Below are 17,409 nucleotides of genomic sequence, written 5' to 3'. Positions count from 1 at the left end.
GTCACACTCAGCCTCATGATGCCTAGTCAGGAGCTGATCTACCAAGTGGAAGAGGCTCCAGGTCACAAAAACTGATAACACCTGGGATAGTAGTGATCTGACTCCACATGCCTCCATACCACATCTGATGATGCCACTGGCAGATGATGACAACAGCACTGATGGTCCTGAAGTTTGCATTTTACTCATCTGTCAGTTGCTGCTTCACCTTTTATCTTATTTCTTTTGTAATTACTTCTCTGCTTATGGACCCAACTTGTTGTTGAATTTTAATCCAACCAATATTTCTAGATTTTTTTGGTTAATCTAATGTCATGAGTTTGAAATAAATGCCCAAAAAATACTGGTTGACTAATAAATTTTATTAAAACAATTTACTAATGAAGCTACTCTCACATGTGATGGAATCAAGGAGTCCAGTCATACACAGGCCATTATTCTAATGTTCACATATTGCATTGGAGAGACAAAACTTTTTGTAAAAGTGTGGTCAACAGTGATTGAAATGCGCCCACTGTGTTTGTAAATGATATTACAAAAAATTATGTTTAGGAGCCTCATGGAAGAAAAGCTGCCAGTTGTATTGGAATATGTTGGTTCTTTTGTTTACAGGACTGAAAATATTCTTTCAAAATGACAGGAACTGTATGCAGTCGACTCAAATGTAACATACTATATCCCAATTATTACATGAGTTGCATATTCACTGCCCACCAAGACAATGGACCATAATTTATTACATTTTAACCTGTGAAAACATTTGAAAAGAGAAGTCAATGGAAAGAAAAACTGTATCTATAGGTACTGTTGTGTGTGTGTGTGTGTGTGTGTGTGTGTGTGTGTGTGTGTGTGTGTGTGTGTGTGTGTGTGTGTTTTACAAGTAACGCTGGAAATACATATGAAGAATTAACTACATTTACTTAATTAAAATTGTGTGTATGCTTTGTTTTAATTCACTGTTTTAAGAAGTACATATGCATTCTCGGCCATTTCTCAGCACCGTACTTTGAGTGTACCACCCAGATAGCTGTAGCTCTGCACCACCACAAATTAATACATGTTTGTATAAACGTTTTAACTGGAAACAACTGGAAACTGTCCAGTCAAAGAAATATTAACTATTTTTCTGAAACATGACTTTCAAAGCAGTGATGTATGCTGACAATATTACATTTATCTCTCCCCATAAAGACAGAAATATTATGGAGCAATTGAACTAATTTATGATGGTGAATGTTTTGGGCAAATGAATTAATATTAAGCAACAGCAAAATTAGGAGGATAGTATCCTCTCTAAAAGTTGCCACTAACAACTTTCATGGTAAAGACCCTGTCAAATTATTGGGTGTCTGGCTCAACATCAAACTGAACTCCAATGCTGACACAGATAACTTATGCAAAACTATCCTGTGTTTGTACCTCATAGGAAATTGAAACCTGTCATAGTGGAAAACAATTGTGTCTTGTGTACTGTGCCTTTTTCTGCAGTCTCCTCACCTTCATCTACACTGAGATCAGTTGGGATGTACATGAAACAAAATCATACATCAACATTTGTAGAACTAGGGACAGAAACTCTTTCAGTATTCCCTGGGATATACTAACAAACACAAAAAACCTCTTGCGTGTAGGATAATCTCTTATTAACCAGTCATCAAGTTGAATTAAGCAGTTGTAAATTAAGGTGTTCAGAAGGGCAATATCCTCTTGGTTGAAAGAAAAAGCTTTCTGCATTGTTAATGAATTTGTAAATAATAATCTAAGTGAACTATTAACCTTCCCAGATAGCCACATGCATTAAACTGCCCAGTTCTGACCCCGTATCAAATCTGCCCAACACATTAATGATGGGGGCCAGTTTGTTGGCATGCACAGATGTAGTTATTAGGCAGTTTCTCTCATCCACCTATGTGGATATTGAAGTGGTACTCATGTCCCACCTCAGTTACATGATACACAAACTTTTATATATATTTAAAAAAACTATCTCAGGCTTGAACATGGTATTCACACTAGAAGCGGACAGATGGGGTAGGCAAAGTCCATTCCAGGGGCAGTGGTGACACCATGAAGGGCCTCTTTCCATCAAATTATCATGAACAATGCCAAAACCCATATAACAGTGCTGATCCCATAAAGATATGGAGTCCTGCTGTGGATGTAGTAATTTGTGCTTGGGTGTCTATGTGATTGTATGTGTGAATGTGTGTACTACTGCTATAAAAAGTACTAATGCTCAAAATATAGTGTGAATACTGCTTTCTGTTATGTGTTACTGTGCTCCATGCATCAATCTGCTATAGGTGAGTGGTTGCTTTCCCTAATTTTAGCAAATACAGCACATGTTTAACTCAAAAAGTCTTGCCCTCTACAACTGTACAAGTATTTAACTATAAAATTATGTACTGGCCAAGAAGACCTGTATTTAAAAAGGTATGGTACAATATATTACATGTATATGACAATGGATGATGTCTTGGAGAGCTTGAAAGCAGCCTACAGATTTAAAAAATAAAATAAATTACACTAAAAATAATCATTGTGTGTGTGTGTGTGTGTGTGTGTGTGTGTGTGTGTGTGTGTGTGTGTGGAGGGGGAGGGGGGAAGAAAGGCAGTATGAGAAAAATAAGAAAAGAATGTCAGTAAATGGATTACGGACTTGTGAACTAATCTGTTAGGAAGCCATAGCAGGCGGAAGCAGGCCTGTCTGAGTGCCTAAGAATGTTAACTTCAGTGCCTGAGTGGATAAGAAGTAAAGTGGCTTAGCCCTGACTTTGGCTATGTGTACAGGGAGCAACTGTATGCCAAACCAAGTGTTACAATGTACCCATTTTTCAGAATTGGCTCAGTCCTTGATAGGGTAAGTCACATTGGAAACACCATCAACTGGTCCACTGTCTCAATACATGCACATCAAATAACAGTCTCTTGTTATTGTTTTATTGAGTATGACTGAATACATCTGCTGTCATCTTCAAAATTCTCAACAGTCATTTTAATTTTACTTTAATGAATGCTGTTCTTACAGTCAAACATTTTAAAGGACCAGTGGAAACTTGGGATATAGATGGGTGTAGAATAACAAATACACAATCAATACATAGAGTAACAACACTTTATCGAAGACAATGTACACAAAACATCCAAATGTGAACAGAGCACAATGCTTACTGAAGAGACAGACAGAGAGACAGAAAGAGAGAGAGAGAGACAGAAAGAGAGAGAGAGAGAGAGAGAGAGAGAGAGAGAGTCTACAAAGTCACTCTTGCTGCTCAGTGATATTGCATTGTTGTTGTGGTTGGCAGCTGCCACAGACTAATGTCTCACTTAGCCCAATGAAATATTTTAACTCAATAAGAAGGAGCCACTAAGTATGACAGGTCAGACAGCATATTTTTGGGTGTGCTGCTGGCTTGATAATTCCAATTTGCTGCACAATATTTTGACAACTCAGCCAGCTGTTTTCAGAAGGAATTCTACACAAGTTTTTTGCATGTGCTCACTAATATAAATATACATCTCTTTGACAGAGATGAAGATCATCGGCATGGTGGAACTGGCAGAAGAGGTGACCTTGCTTTTTTGAATACTATAAAAGCTATCGTGCAAGGTTACTTGAACAAAGGGCACGACAGTTCCACAGGTTAGTGGTGGTAACCCTACAGCATCTGTTCCACGTGATAGTAGTGGCTGATCTATAAAACTCAGAAGTGGAACTCTGAGATTAACCAGACTGAAATCTCAATTTCAGTCACAAACCCAGTCCAAATAAATCAACATGGATACAGCACCTTCAAAGACAAATTACCCCAGTTGGTCAAATCCCAAGGTTGAAAAACCACAAGTGGTCTATCCGGATTCTGAGACCACAGAAGTGTGCTTGGAGTTAAATTGGAGTACCTCAAAACCACGTAATAACAAAATCAAATCAAAATCAAGAATTTGGCTAATGACAATTAATGTAAATTCTCTCTTAAAAATGGAAAAACTAAAAAAACATCCTGGACAAATCCAGAGAACATAAAATCAAAATTATTGCATTTCAGGAATCATGATATACAGATGAAGATCCTTTTGTTTCAGAAGGATACAGGATATACATAGGAAAACCTGGAAAATGAGCCATGGCAAATTGTCCACAATTTGGAACTGGATTTATAGTAGATACATCAATACTTCATTTAGTCACAGCTTTCAAATCTTACTTGGGTTGTCTCTCCACGATGACAATAAAATCAGCTAATAAGATATACATCCTACTCTACAGACATGCACCAACTAAGATCACTAACAAAAACAAAGTATGAAAAGTAGAAGAATTCTGGAACCAGTTAAATAACATTCTCCAAAAAATCCCAAATAACCATGTCCAAATCCTTACAGGCGATTTCAGTGCACAAATTGGTAAAGAAAAGGAATACCAATATCAGGTAGGTAAATGGTTGGGGCATACACAGACCAACCAGACTGGCATGCAACTCATTGAAATCTGCAAAAACCACGACCTATTTTTCAAATCAACATTTTTCAAGAAAAGAGCCTGAAAAACCAAAACTTGGATCTTACCTAATCCATTACTAGGTGAATATCAGTTGGATCAGGTAATGATCTCCCACATAAATACAGTAGAAATCATGAAACTTAAAGTCCTTAATAGACTGGACCTAGATTCTGACCATTACCCAACAAAATTCACCCTAGATGTCATTCCAGAAAAAAGAAAATTCACTAAGAAATCTCCACACTGTTGATATGATGTACAAAAGATAAATAGTAATGAATAATATACAAAAGAAACACAAAATTTAAAACCACAAAATTGGTGACAACTGAAAGCACGAATTTTAAAAGCACCACAAACAAGAACATGTAAACACCCATGGTGGACAGATGAGTGTGACCAACTGATAAATCTCAGACAGGTGTGGCAAAATTGGTTGTGCAACAAAAATCAAAAGACCCAGGAAGATCTCAAAGATATCAGGAAAACAGTCACAAAAGCAATACGAACAATCTGTAAATGACAGGAAGACAAAAATTTTCAATACATAGAAAATGATTTCAAGAAAAACAATTCTTGAAATTTCTATATTCAAACAAAAATTAACTAAATACTCTCCTCCACCACTCCAATTCAAAAATGATCATGGGGAAACTGCCCATACCAACACCAAAAACTGTGAAATTCTTGAAAAATGCTTTTCTAAATTACAGAATTATGGAAAGCCTGCAGAATAATTTGAGTTCCGTCATACACAATGAAACCCAGACTCAAAGCCACCAAGTTCACAGGAGATTAAAGACATAATTCAGTCACTGAAAAATAACAAAGCATCAGGAGGAGACCAAATCATTGCAGAGTTATAGAAAAATGCAGGAGAAAATCTTGTTGCAAAACTCAAAGATAATATACATGAAATCTGGAAAACTGAAAAAATTGCCACAGATTGGAAGACAGCAATCATACATCCACTGTACAAAAAATTAATTAAAACAGACCCCAACAACTATTGTAGAATCTTTTTATTGTCAATAACATACAAAATTCTATCTAAAGCCGTACTAAACTGAGCAGAATCTCAGCTGGATTCAAAAATAGGCAAATACCAAGGTGGATTCAGAAAAGGTCAATCATGCATAGAACAAATCCTTAACTTGAAAAACTTGATGAAATATTTGCATAGTACTTCAAACAAAAGTTATGTCATTATATTTGTTGACTAGAAAAAAAGCATATTACATATGGATGGACAATCCATTTTTGAAGTATTAGCAGAATTTGGACTAGATCGAAAGACAACAAACATCATAAAAGAAACACTCATGGAGACCAAATCCAAACTAAAATTTATGGTAGAATTGAGCACAGAATTTGAAATAGACACAGGAGTATGACAAGGGATGGACTGCCCCCAATGCTCTTCAATTGTGCTCTTGAAAAAGTTGTTAAAGAATGGAGAAAAGGCAGTGCACCAGCACACAGACTGGGACCAAAATGTAAGGGCACAGAATGAGGCTGTTTAGCATTTGCTAATGACATGGCACTGATTGCCCAAGACATTACCAATGCACAGAAACAGCTAGATTTATTACAAGAGCAGGCAGCAAAAATAGGAATACAAATTTCATCTGAAGAAACAAAATTTGTGACTGACATCAAAGATGCACCTTCTTATCTCAGAATTGGTAATAACTACATCTCTCAATAAAAGAATTTAAATATTTAAGTGAATGGATTGCAGAAAATTGTAATGAAGAGAAATCTGTCAGATCAAGAGTCCAGAAAATGGAGACAGCGTTTCAGCAAACAAAAAACTTTTACAACAAAAAGAGTCTCTCGTAGAACTGCAAAATACAACACTACACAACAGCAATTAAACCCAAAGCTCTCTATGCATCTGAAACACTAAACCTTCAACACAAAACACTAAGAGGGGAATTAGAAGTGAAAGAACATAAAATAATGAGGGAAATCATAGTACCAAGAACTAAAGGTGGTGTAGATTATCCAAAACCCGATGCAGAAATATATGAAAAGATCTCCAAAATAACAGACACAATGCACATGAGAAGAATCAAATTCATGGAGAATTTAGAAGGAATAGACTCAAACAGGTTAATGCACAAAATCCATACATTTTTAAAGAACAAAACTACAAGACCAAACTGGTACAAACAGATGGAAAAAGACCTGAGAGAATTAGGGTCTCAAAATCTACATGACAGAAATGAAATCAGAAAAATCACAAACACACGGGGTTTTGAGGAAGAAGAGAGAAGAACTAACTGACATATGTGGTCTACACAATGGAAGCTAGCCCATTCATTGCTTATGAAGGAATACTGGACAAAAAGAAGGCCAACAAATGTTGATTACGTATGGTCCTAAGTGATCCATCTGTGAAGAAGAAGAATATATCTTTTTGACTTACACCCACTTTGATGGACATCTGTTTTTAAGCACCTGTGTTCCTTTTAACACACATCCCATCAGGGCTTTTGACTTTAGCACCAGTGACTATTTACAAAGATTCTAGCATATGGAATATGTTTTCAGATGTGGGAGTGACTCACAGACATCTTGTGTAATATAAGAGGTAATCAAAAAGTTCCAGTTTGAGGATGTTGCTGAAGTGTGTACATAATCTAGTGCTATTGTGATGGAGATATATAACTGACAACATGTAGGTATCGGGTTAATGTGCCATTTATGTCTTTCTGACATTCGTGTGGCAAATGCAGAAATGTGAACTTCGGTGACATCATTACCAAATGTATCCAAACAGGACCAATGTTCTGTTATTCCTTGCTTGGCTACTGAGGGACAAACACTAGTATACATTCAAGAATATATATGGGGGCAGCAATTATGTTGAATGCCACTGTTTTGATGTGGTGCACAAGTTCTGTGCTAGTTGTGATTTGACACAAGACACTGGTCAATCTGGGAGGCTAGCTTCATCCATTATACCAACTCTAGTGGGAGACACTTGTGCACCTGTCCTATAGTCCTGATCTCCCATCATTTGATTATGACACCTTCAGTCCTTTAACAAAGGCCTTAAAGGGTTGATAATTCCTGTCAGATGAGGATGAGCAGCAGGCAGTTACAGACTTCTTCACTCAGCAGGACACGGTGTTTTACCACATGGGTATCTTCAGTCTAGTGCACCAGTGGGATGATTGCCTCTGTGTTTGTGGTGATTTTGCATTAGTGTCATACTGGTTCTGTACTGTACAGCCTTCAGACAGAGCTTTTTGATAGCCCCTTTTGAACCAAGTAAGTTGTCCAAGATAGTGACTGTTCATCGGAGACAAAATTACAGTCACAAGGGCCATAGGAAATTTTAACAAAACTGGTGCTATTCTCCTGTACATAAATTGTCTGTCAGGTATTGTGGGCAACAATCTGAGACTCTATACTGGTGACATTATAGTGTATGGGAGAGTGTCATCTTTGGGTGACAGTCAGGGAATTCCCTATTTCTTGCATTATGTTAGAAGGAAGCACGTTGGATACCTTACCAACAGGATATGTAACTACATTCTGAAATCTAGAAAAGGAGACAAAATCAACATGAAACTTATTTCTATATCCTGTGTAACACCAGAAACCAAATGTCTACTTCTTAATGGCTCTTTTTGCTGATAATGCAAATCAGTTTCAGCTGAACTGTTATACGCACTGTCACACTAATTGCAATCATAAAATTTTTTAGCCTCACTTCCCAAACTTGCTCTTTGATGGATACTTTTTAGAGCTGCAAAAACCAGTTTTTCCTGAGTTGATCTCCACAGATGCAATATGAGAGGAAAAAATAATTTTAATGTAGACTTTTCCTCCTTGACTAGAGTTCAGAATAAGGTTATGGTACTCTGCTGGTAAGATATTCAATAAGCTCCCATGTAATGTAGAGCAAGAAATTGGGAGTCCCTACTAATTCAAAAGAAAACTAAAAATTTAGCCACTCTTTCTACATATTACCTGAACATTTAGGTCCTGGGATTGAAAAATTCTGTTGCCTACATGGCAAGCAGGAGTCTTTGTTATAAAGTTATGAGCTGACTAACACTGCATTGCCCGGGCATTCATTTTGCCAATTTTCTATTATAAGCAAAAACAAAAAATGAACTATGACATGAAATATCAAAAAATATCATTTTCATGTATTTGTGAAAAAATCTTTCAAACTATAAAATGGTTGTATAAATAAATATGCATAATGTACAAATGTATAAATACAATATCCAAATAAAGAAACATAGTATGCAAAAGACAAATTCTCTGTAAATTCTATTTAACTCTGTGCTTGATTATAAGCAATGTATCTAGTTACATGTTCAACCAGCTCAGTGCATCTGCTTTGCGAGTCCACAACACGATTTTGTAAATGCCTCTATGGTGATGCTTTTCCATAGCTCTGTAGATGGCTATTGTTTTTACCTAAAGCAATTGTGCTTCGCAGTTGAAACATGTCAAAAGTGCTGTCAGGTGCCAGGCCTTTATTTAAGCTGATGCAATTGTCTGGATGTTTTAGCAGTAAAGAATAAATGTATTAAAACTTCATGCATGCTGCAGAATTTTTTAACACGTCACATTGTTCATAATATCATATCTCTTGAACTGTGTGTTGTACAATGGCGTATTTGTGTATGTACATTCAGCAATGTATGTGGATATTGTCTGTGAAATATTTCATGTATATACACTCCTGGAAATGGAAAAAAGAACACATTGACACCGGTGTGTCAGACCCACCATACTTGCTCCAGACACTGCGAGAGGACTGTACAAGCAATGATCACACCACTGCACAGCGGACACACCAGGAACCGCAGTGTTGGCCGTCGAATGGCGCTAGCTGCGCAGCATTTGTGCACCGCCGCCGTCAGTGTCAGCCAGTTTGCCGTGGCATACGGAGCTCCATCGCAGTCTTTAACACTGGTAGCATGCCGCGACACCGTCGACGTGAACCGTATGTGCAGTTGTGGACTTTGAGCGAGGGCGTATGGTGGGCATGCGGGAGGCCGGGTGGACGTACCACCGAATTGCTCAACATGTGGGGTGTGAGGTCTCCACAGTACATCGATGTTGTCACCAGTGGTCGGCGGAAGGTGCACGTGCCCGTCGACCTGGGACCGGACCGCAGCGACGCACGGATGCACGCCAAGACCGTAGGACCCTACACAGTGCCCTAGGGGACCGCACCGCCACTTCCCAGCAAATTAGGGACACTGTTGCTCCTGGTGAATCGGCGAGGACCATTCGCAATCGTCTCCATGAAGCTGGGCTACGGTCCCGCACACCGTTAGGCTGTCTTGCGCTCACGCCCCAACATCGTGCAGCCCGCCTCCAGTGGTGTCGCGACAGCGAGAATGGAGGGACGAATGGAGACGTGTCGTCTTCAGCGATGAGAGTCGCTTCTGCCTTGGTGCCAATGATGGTCGTATGCGTGTTTGGCGCCATGCAGGTGAACGCCACAATAAGGACTGCATACGACCGAGGCACACAGGGCCAACACCCAGCATCATGGTGCGGGGAGCGATCTCCTACACTGGCCGTACACCTCTGGTGATCGTCGAGGGGACACTGAATAGTGCACGGTACATCCAAACCGTCATCGAACCCATCGTTCTACCATTCCTAGACCGGCAAAGGAACTTGCTGTTCCAACAGGACAATGCACGTCCGCATGTATCCCGTGCCACCCAACGTGCTCTAGAAGGTGTAAGTCAACTACCCTGGCCAGCAAGATCTCCGGATCTGTCCCCCATTGAGCATGTTTGGGACTGGATGAAGCATCGTCTCACGCGGTCTGCACGTCCAGCACGAACGCTGGTCCAACTGAGGCGCCAGGTGGAAATGGCATGGCAAGCCGTCCCACAGGACTACATGCAGCATCTCTACGATTGTCTCCATGGGAGAATAGCAGCCTGCATTGCTGCAAAAGGTGGATATACACTGTACTAATGCCGACATTGTTCATGCTCTGTTGCCTGTGTCTATGTGCCTGTGGTTCTGTCAGTGTGATCATGTGATGTATCTGACCCCAGGAATGTGTCAATAAAGTTTCCCCTTCCTGGGATAATGAATTCACGGTGTTCTTATTTCAATTTCCAGGAGTGTAGTAACAAAGAAGCAATAAATTTAATGGTCATGTATGATGTGGCAGTTTCCAGGCATCTCAGTGTTTATGACGTTGTAGCTCTTTATCTATGGTAGCTGGATGATTCTTACTCCCACAGCCATTGTTACCTGAGAGCAAGGGATATGTGTACTAAGTTTGGTTGAAATTGGTTCAGTTTGTTTAGAAGAAGTGGAACATACACACATCCATTTTATAATACGTGTGGATGGATATGAGAAGTAATTGTGTACCAAAAACAAGACTCAGACTGTACAGCTGCAAAATAATTTTCTGAGAAAAATACCATTACGAGCAGGTAAATATTAAGCTACTAATAGCACATGAACAAAAGATTTCCCGTTAAACTGAGGAGCCAGCAAGTTTTTTCAGAGTAGCAGCTTCCTCACCAGTTTACTTGGTTAAATTTACAAGGCACAGGCATAAGAACAGCATTGAGCTGTATAGCAATAATTTATTGTCACTACAGCACACTGATTACATTCCTATGGTGCCTTTATCTCATGATGTATGCCTTGAGTCATTCCACATTCCTGAATGGTACCCTTATTGATGGGATCTACTAAACATGATGAATGAATTAATGAAGGTATTACACTGGGTGCACAGCTCCTGGTTTCCATACTGGGAAGACAGCAACAATTTATCAAGTCTGTCACCACACCCAGAATTTTGGAGAAGGGAACAGGGAGGGCGGCAGGGGGGAGGGGGGGGGGGAGGCAGAGGTGAAATATATACTGAAAACGAGGAAGAATATAGGCCAATACATATTGGTTTTGAATATAGCACCATAGGGGTGGTTGCAGTCACATTCTTTGCATTCCTCCAGGCAAAAAATGAAGGTTTCTGTCACCCAGTTCAGCATGATCAATGGAGTCTCTTCTGCAGCTGCACGTATCTTTTCCTCAAGCTCACCTACATTATGCACTTGATTCTTCAAATATCCCCACAAGAATAAGTAAGGGGCAGTCAAATTGAGCAAGTACGCTGGCTAATGAACATCTCCAAATCTGAAAACCACTCTACCAGGCAAATGGTACTGCAAGGCATTCGTGGACTGGTAGGCCGTATGAGCTATTGCACCACCCTGTTGGAGCCATAATTATGTAGTTCTTCAATATTGGAAGGTGAAAGTCACTTAACATTTGGACATGGGGACTGCTAATAACCATCATTGCATGACCATGAATATAAGGAAAAAAAAGGACTGATGAAGCTATATGAAGCCACAATAGACATTCACATTGAAGGAGCTTTTCATGCAGCTGAAAAGGATTACCTTGGTTGCAAAGCATCCAGTACCTGTAATTCTTTTTATCTACACCACCATCTAAATGAAAATGGATTTCATCCAATGTCAGCAAGTTTTTTCACATCTGCAAGTCAACTATTAAAAGTTCCTGGAAATGCAATGTGAAGGTTTATTTTATAACTCTGTCTTGTTCATTTAATCTGTGTATGACCTGCAATTTGTATGGTTGGAAGTGGAGGTTGTCACAAATGATGTGCTGTAGGGAATGGTCTGACAACGTTAATGCCAAAGCATGTCTGGTGTCCTTCATACCTGTGAACTTTTCTTCTTTGTACAAGACACAGTAGTCCTGAAGTGTTGCAACCATTGTACAATTGTACAATGATCTGGAACTTTGTTATCTCCATTCAACTTGAATTGGCAACAAGGGTCACTGAATTGTGATGAAAGATTTGTTACATCTGAAATACATCTCAGTGGTGACTTTCTGATGGTCTGAACTTCAAGAGGACATAATCACAAATGGCTCTCTGTCCTCAGTGCAATCAGAACATACTTATTTCACACAGGTGCAAAAACAGCACTCTATTATGTGACATATAATACTATTCATTCAGCTGGATAATCTATTTACTTGGTTGTAATGGTACTTTCCATTTTTTTTTATCTGTAACGCTAAATTGTTACATGTAATACAGTCACTATTTATTGCCATGTAACAAACATGCCACGTAACTATATAATTTTCTTTTGAATTGGGTGGTGTTCCAAATTAATTGCTTTATTTTGTATGGGAGCTTGTTGGTATGTTATGACCAGGGTAATAACTCCATTCTGAACTCTGGACAAGGTGGCAAAGTCCACATGAAAATTATGTGTGTGTTTTGTATTGTGACTGTATATATTGCAGCTCAGTGAAACTACTTTTTATGATAACAAAAGCCATGGAGGAGTAAATGGATTGGGAAGTGAGTGCATAAACTTCAACATTCTTAAAAGGGGTTTGGCAAGATGTACAGGTTACCTACTTTGCATAATATTATTACCACTCACGTCTACTGAATCAACACTTTATTTAATTTCAGAGTATTACCACAGAGGATAATTACATAAGACAAAAGCGTTTGATAACAGGCAATTAAGTCAATATTTTTGTCTTTAGATGAACAGAATAAGGGAGCCTTCTAAGGGCATAACATGCTGGACTGAGCTTCTGGATTAATGTATGTATATGAGAATGGAGACTTAGTTTTTGTTATCCATCTGAAGCCCCAGGGAATTTTGCAAACTGTGCTCATTCAACATATGACTTCTGGTGAAAACACCTGATGTGAGTCTTCATGACATGAAAAACAGCTGTGAACCACTTTGCTGCATGATCCATGCAAGATGAATACTGAACATCTCTTCTACAAGGATTCTCATGTGAAGTCTTCACTTATATATGACTTAAACACTGCCAGCTGTTTTTCATTGGTTCTTTAAGAAGTGATAAATAGTAATATAAAAAACTGCATTACACATAACAATGAAACATCAGAAAATCCTAGGAAGCAAACTGACAGGTCACTGGAAATGGGAATGGTAATTTTGATAATTTGAGGCTAAATCTACCTCTGGAAGTGCAAGCTTTCACAAATTTGGAGTAGGATACACACACTTACCCATAAGAAAAATTTCCATAAGATTACCATGCACAAAGCAAGTTTGCCTCTTTCAGCGCACCACTGTTGTAAACTTACCATTAGGAGATCATCTGGAAGGGTCTTGAGAGCACGTCCTGTGACAGTTATGTTGGACAGCTTGAAAGGAAGTGGACCAGACATCTCATCCCGCAGTCCTGTTTCCTCATACACCTGTGAAGGCAGACCAGTCACTCTAATACATACACAAGTAGTAATATTGTGTCACCAGTTTTAAGCAGTACACTCCCAACTCGCAAGATATGAGGGCCATCCACAAAGTAAGTTCCATTTCTATTTCTATCCATGGCAGAACTACAATTGCAGTTCTGAGCCTGCACGGCAGTTACTCTGACTCAAGGAGAAGACATGTATGCCATTTTCAGATCGCTGCTGCCGAAGTGTACTTTGTAGTGTTCTTTATGTCAGCCATAATTGAAAATGCTGCCGTGTGTGAAATCAGATCTGTAATTTATTTTCTAAATGCAAAAAAGTAAAACCGAAGGAAATTCATTGACAAATATGTGAGGTTTACAGAAAAAATGCTATGAGTGGTTCAATGGTTAGAAGATGGTCAGACTGTTCAATGAAGGACGTGATCAAGTGCACGATGAAGAATGAAGTGGATGCCCATCTGTGGTTACTGATGAACTGGTTCACACAATTGAAGTTTACACTTAGTGCCCTTGCTATGGAAATTCTGCAAATCTCACGATCACTATTTCCTGAAACTGTTATTGAAAAACTGGAATTTCGAAAACTTTGCTCATGTTGGGTATCCATAATTCTTACTGAACAACACAAAAACAATGTACGAGCAGTGGACTTCAGTTTTTGACACTCTACAATGAAGAAGACGATGGTTTTTTTTTTCTTAGATAGTCATGGGAGATGAAACTTGGGTATCGTACGACACCCCTGAAACAACATGGCAATCAGGTGAATGGAGGCACACTTCATCCTCAATGAAGATTAAGCCTAAGCAAATCTTGACACCTCAAAAAGTCATGTGCACCATTTTTTGGGACAGAAAAGGCATTTTACTGATTGATTTCTTACCATGAGGCCAAACAATCAATGCACATGGTTACTGTGAGACCATTAAGAAATAGCACCATGCGGCAGCATTTTCAATTATGGCTGACATTATAAAGAAGCACTACAAAGCACATGTCGGCATCAGTGATCTGAAAATGGCGTCCATGTCTTCCCCTTGAGTCAGAGTAACAGCTGCACATGTTTGGAACTGTGATCATAGTGCCGGCACAGAGAGAAATAGAAACAGAATTTATTTACTTAGTGGATGACCCTCATACATAGAAAATAACCCACGATACATAAACTCTCCAGAAGCTCTATAATTTCTCACAATATGTTGAAACAGGTTCCTGGCAACTGGTGGTATGCTAGTTAGTTAGTTAGTTAGTTAGTGTTTTATTCATCCATAGATCATTTACAAAATGATACATGTCATCTTAACTGAAAGGGCAAACTACTTTTACAATATTAACTTTGTAATGTAACAGCCCAATATTTTCAGATAGTAGTAGGTGATACATGTTACAACTGAGTCAAATGATACAGCACCTTCTTTGTATGTAATTGTATACTCATAACCAAATTTATATCTGCAATATATATTAACAATTGCTTATCTCCATTTGAAGCAAATGTGGCATACAGGAAACTTTGTGGATTGAGTCATCTTAATAATTTGAAAATCAAGGAAGATGAAAATCTATTCATGAAATCAAAATTTTGTATAAATTAATAGATTATTTTAATGGAAATTATGAGAATATATCATAAGAATGATACAATTATGTGCAAAATTTAAACATTTAATAAGGTATGTTATCAACTCACTAGAGGGTTTAAAGACAGTTCTTCATACATAATAATAAAATTCTACCACTGGAACTAAAATTCTTGATTCAGTGGAATGAAATTCATATATTAAGTTGAAAAACTAAATATTTTATGTAATTTAGTAGAAGGAAGTCTTCTACTTATTAGAAATGCACATGTCAGATTTAATATTAATTTTTGTAAAATATGTTGTCATACTTGAAACCTATCAAAAACTATTTGCTCATTGTGAATCATGACAAATTAAAATTGTAACAATCAAACAATGAAAAATCTAGGAAGTAATGTAACAATATTAAAGAAGGAAAGCTGCTACTCACCATATAGTGGAGATTCTGAATCATGATAGGCACAACAATCTTTTTGTTGTGCCTATCGTGACTCAGCATCTCCATTATATGGTGAGTAGCAACTTTCCTTCTCTAATACTGTTAGAATTGTAACAATATAGAAAAAGTTACCAGTTATGTCTATATAAGGATCAATTGCCAATGGAGCTGATGTGTTGGGAATTAGTATGCTTTAGAATGAGCTGACCAAGAAGGAGCTGAAGTTTATCGACAGAGCTTGTCTGCTGCAATTTATTTAAGAATTGCATCTGTTTCACATGACATTTGTAAAGTAATTAAAATCCAATACTTTATTTGAGAAAACAGGAAATAATTACAATCAACAATCGCCAATGGCACTGATTCTTCAAGTTAAGTACCAAACATGTTATGTTTCCTGCTCTTAAACTTTTAAAACATTGCAAAAAATTCCACGATGTCTTGGGTACACCTTCAGTACACAAGGCAGTGTTTCCAAAAATGTAAATTGCTACACAGAGTGATGACAAGTGTGTGATGGGAGGGTATTATGTCACCGCTACAGAGCCATATAGGGTGATCAACAGTCTAATGTGAGTAAGATGGCTGCTGGTTTGAATGTGGGGTGTCAGGACCCCATTTCCACCTTGTCTGCAGCAGCTGGCAACTGACTCTAATCACAGTGCCTTCCCTTCACTTTCAGGCACTCAGTGTAATTCTAATATCACCTTTCTATATTCTGAAAATATTGTCCCTGTAATTTAAGCATACCAAAAAAATCATAATTTATTATTTGAATGAAAACATGCCAAATAAATTAACTTCTTCATTTTTAAATCATCTATGAGAGTAATCATGTCTACTGCTGGTGTAAGTGGACTAAGACACTTCATTAATTCTAATCAGTGCATTTTGTGTTTAAGGCTGTGATCAACATGTAGTACCAAAAACTTGGCACTTTCTACTTCTTGTGTTAGTCATTGTTTGAGAATTTTGTTTGTATAGATTGTGAAGTTCTATGAGAAGTGTGAACTATATATGCTGAGTCTTGTCATTATTCGGTGACAGTGTGTTTGCCTTGAACCAGCTGTTGATGTTTACAACTATTTCAGTAAGGACAGAGGTATTAAATTTATTCCTATACTTTTGTCATCTGGAACATTTCCATCTTCCTAAATTACAAATTTTAGATAATTTGTGTTAATTAGAAACATATAATCATCATCATCAGACACTAAAGGCAACATCTTATTAATATTGCCATCATACTGTATCTTTTGTTATCTTCACCATTTGGTTGTAGTTTATGCAGTTCATTCCGCTGATAATACTTAGTAATATGGATGGTGGAAGTCAGGCTCTCAATATTTTCCTCCAGATTTTTACTTCTAAGGCACTTTTTTTTAAGCTGTTTCATCAAATTAGGCATCCAATGAATTTATTTTTTCTTACTGTATCCTATTAATAAATGTTCTTTTCCCTTCAATATCTTTTAGTATTTGTGAAATTAGTTACCTTTCAGTCAGACCTCTATTGTGTTTAGATTTTCTTTGTTGTTTCTCTTGTGTCCTCCATTCAAAATTGTTGCTTAAATGCTACAGATAAGTTTATTGATGAATTTCTTTCTCATTTATGTATTAAGGTGGTCATTT

General features: G+C 37.9%; 1 protein-coding gene across 1 annotated transcript in view; it reads right to left on the bottom strand.

Moving 5' to 3' along the window:
• The window catches only part of LOC126293315 (chaoptin), a 253,508-nt gene that overhangs the window by 42,403 nt on the left and 193,696 nt on the right, over positions 1–17,409 (bottom strand). Inside the window, exon 16 of the mRNA XM_049986461.1 lies at positions 13,641–13,754. Coding sequence (XP_049842418.1) covers positions 13,641–13,754 — 114 coding nt within the window. The remainder of the gene's footprint in view (positions 1–13,640; positions 13,755–17,409) is intronic.

Source organism: Schistocerca gregaria, chromosome 10, assembly GCF_023897955.1.
Source record: "Schistocerca gregaria isolate iqSchGreg1 chromosome 10, iqSchGreg1.2, whole genome shotgun sequence".
Taxonomy (NCBI): Eukaryota; Metazoa; Arthropoda; class Insecta; order Orthoptera; family Acrididae; genus Schistocerca; species Schistocerca gregaria.
This window is presented reverse-complemented; position numbering and strand designations above follow the sequence as displayed.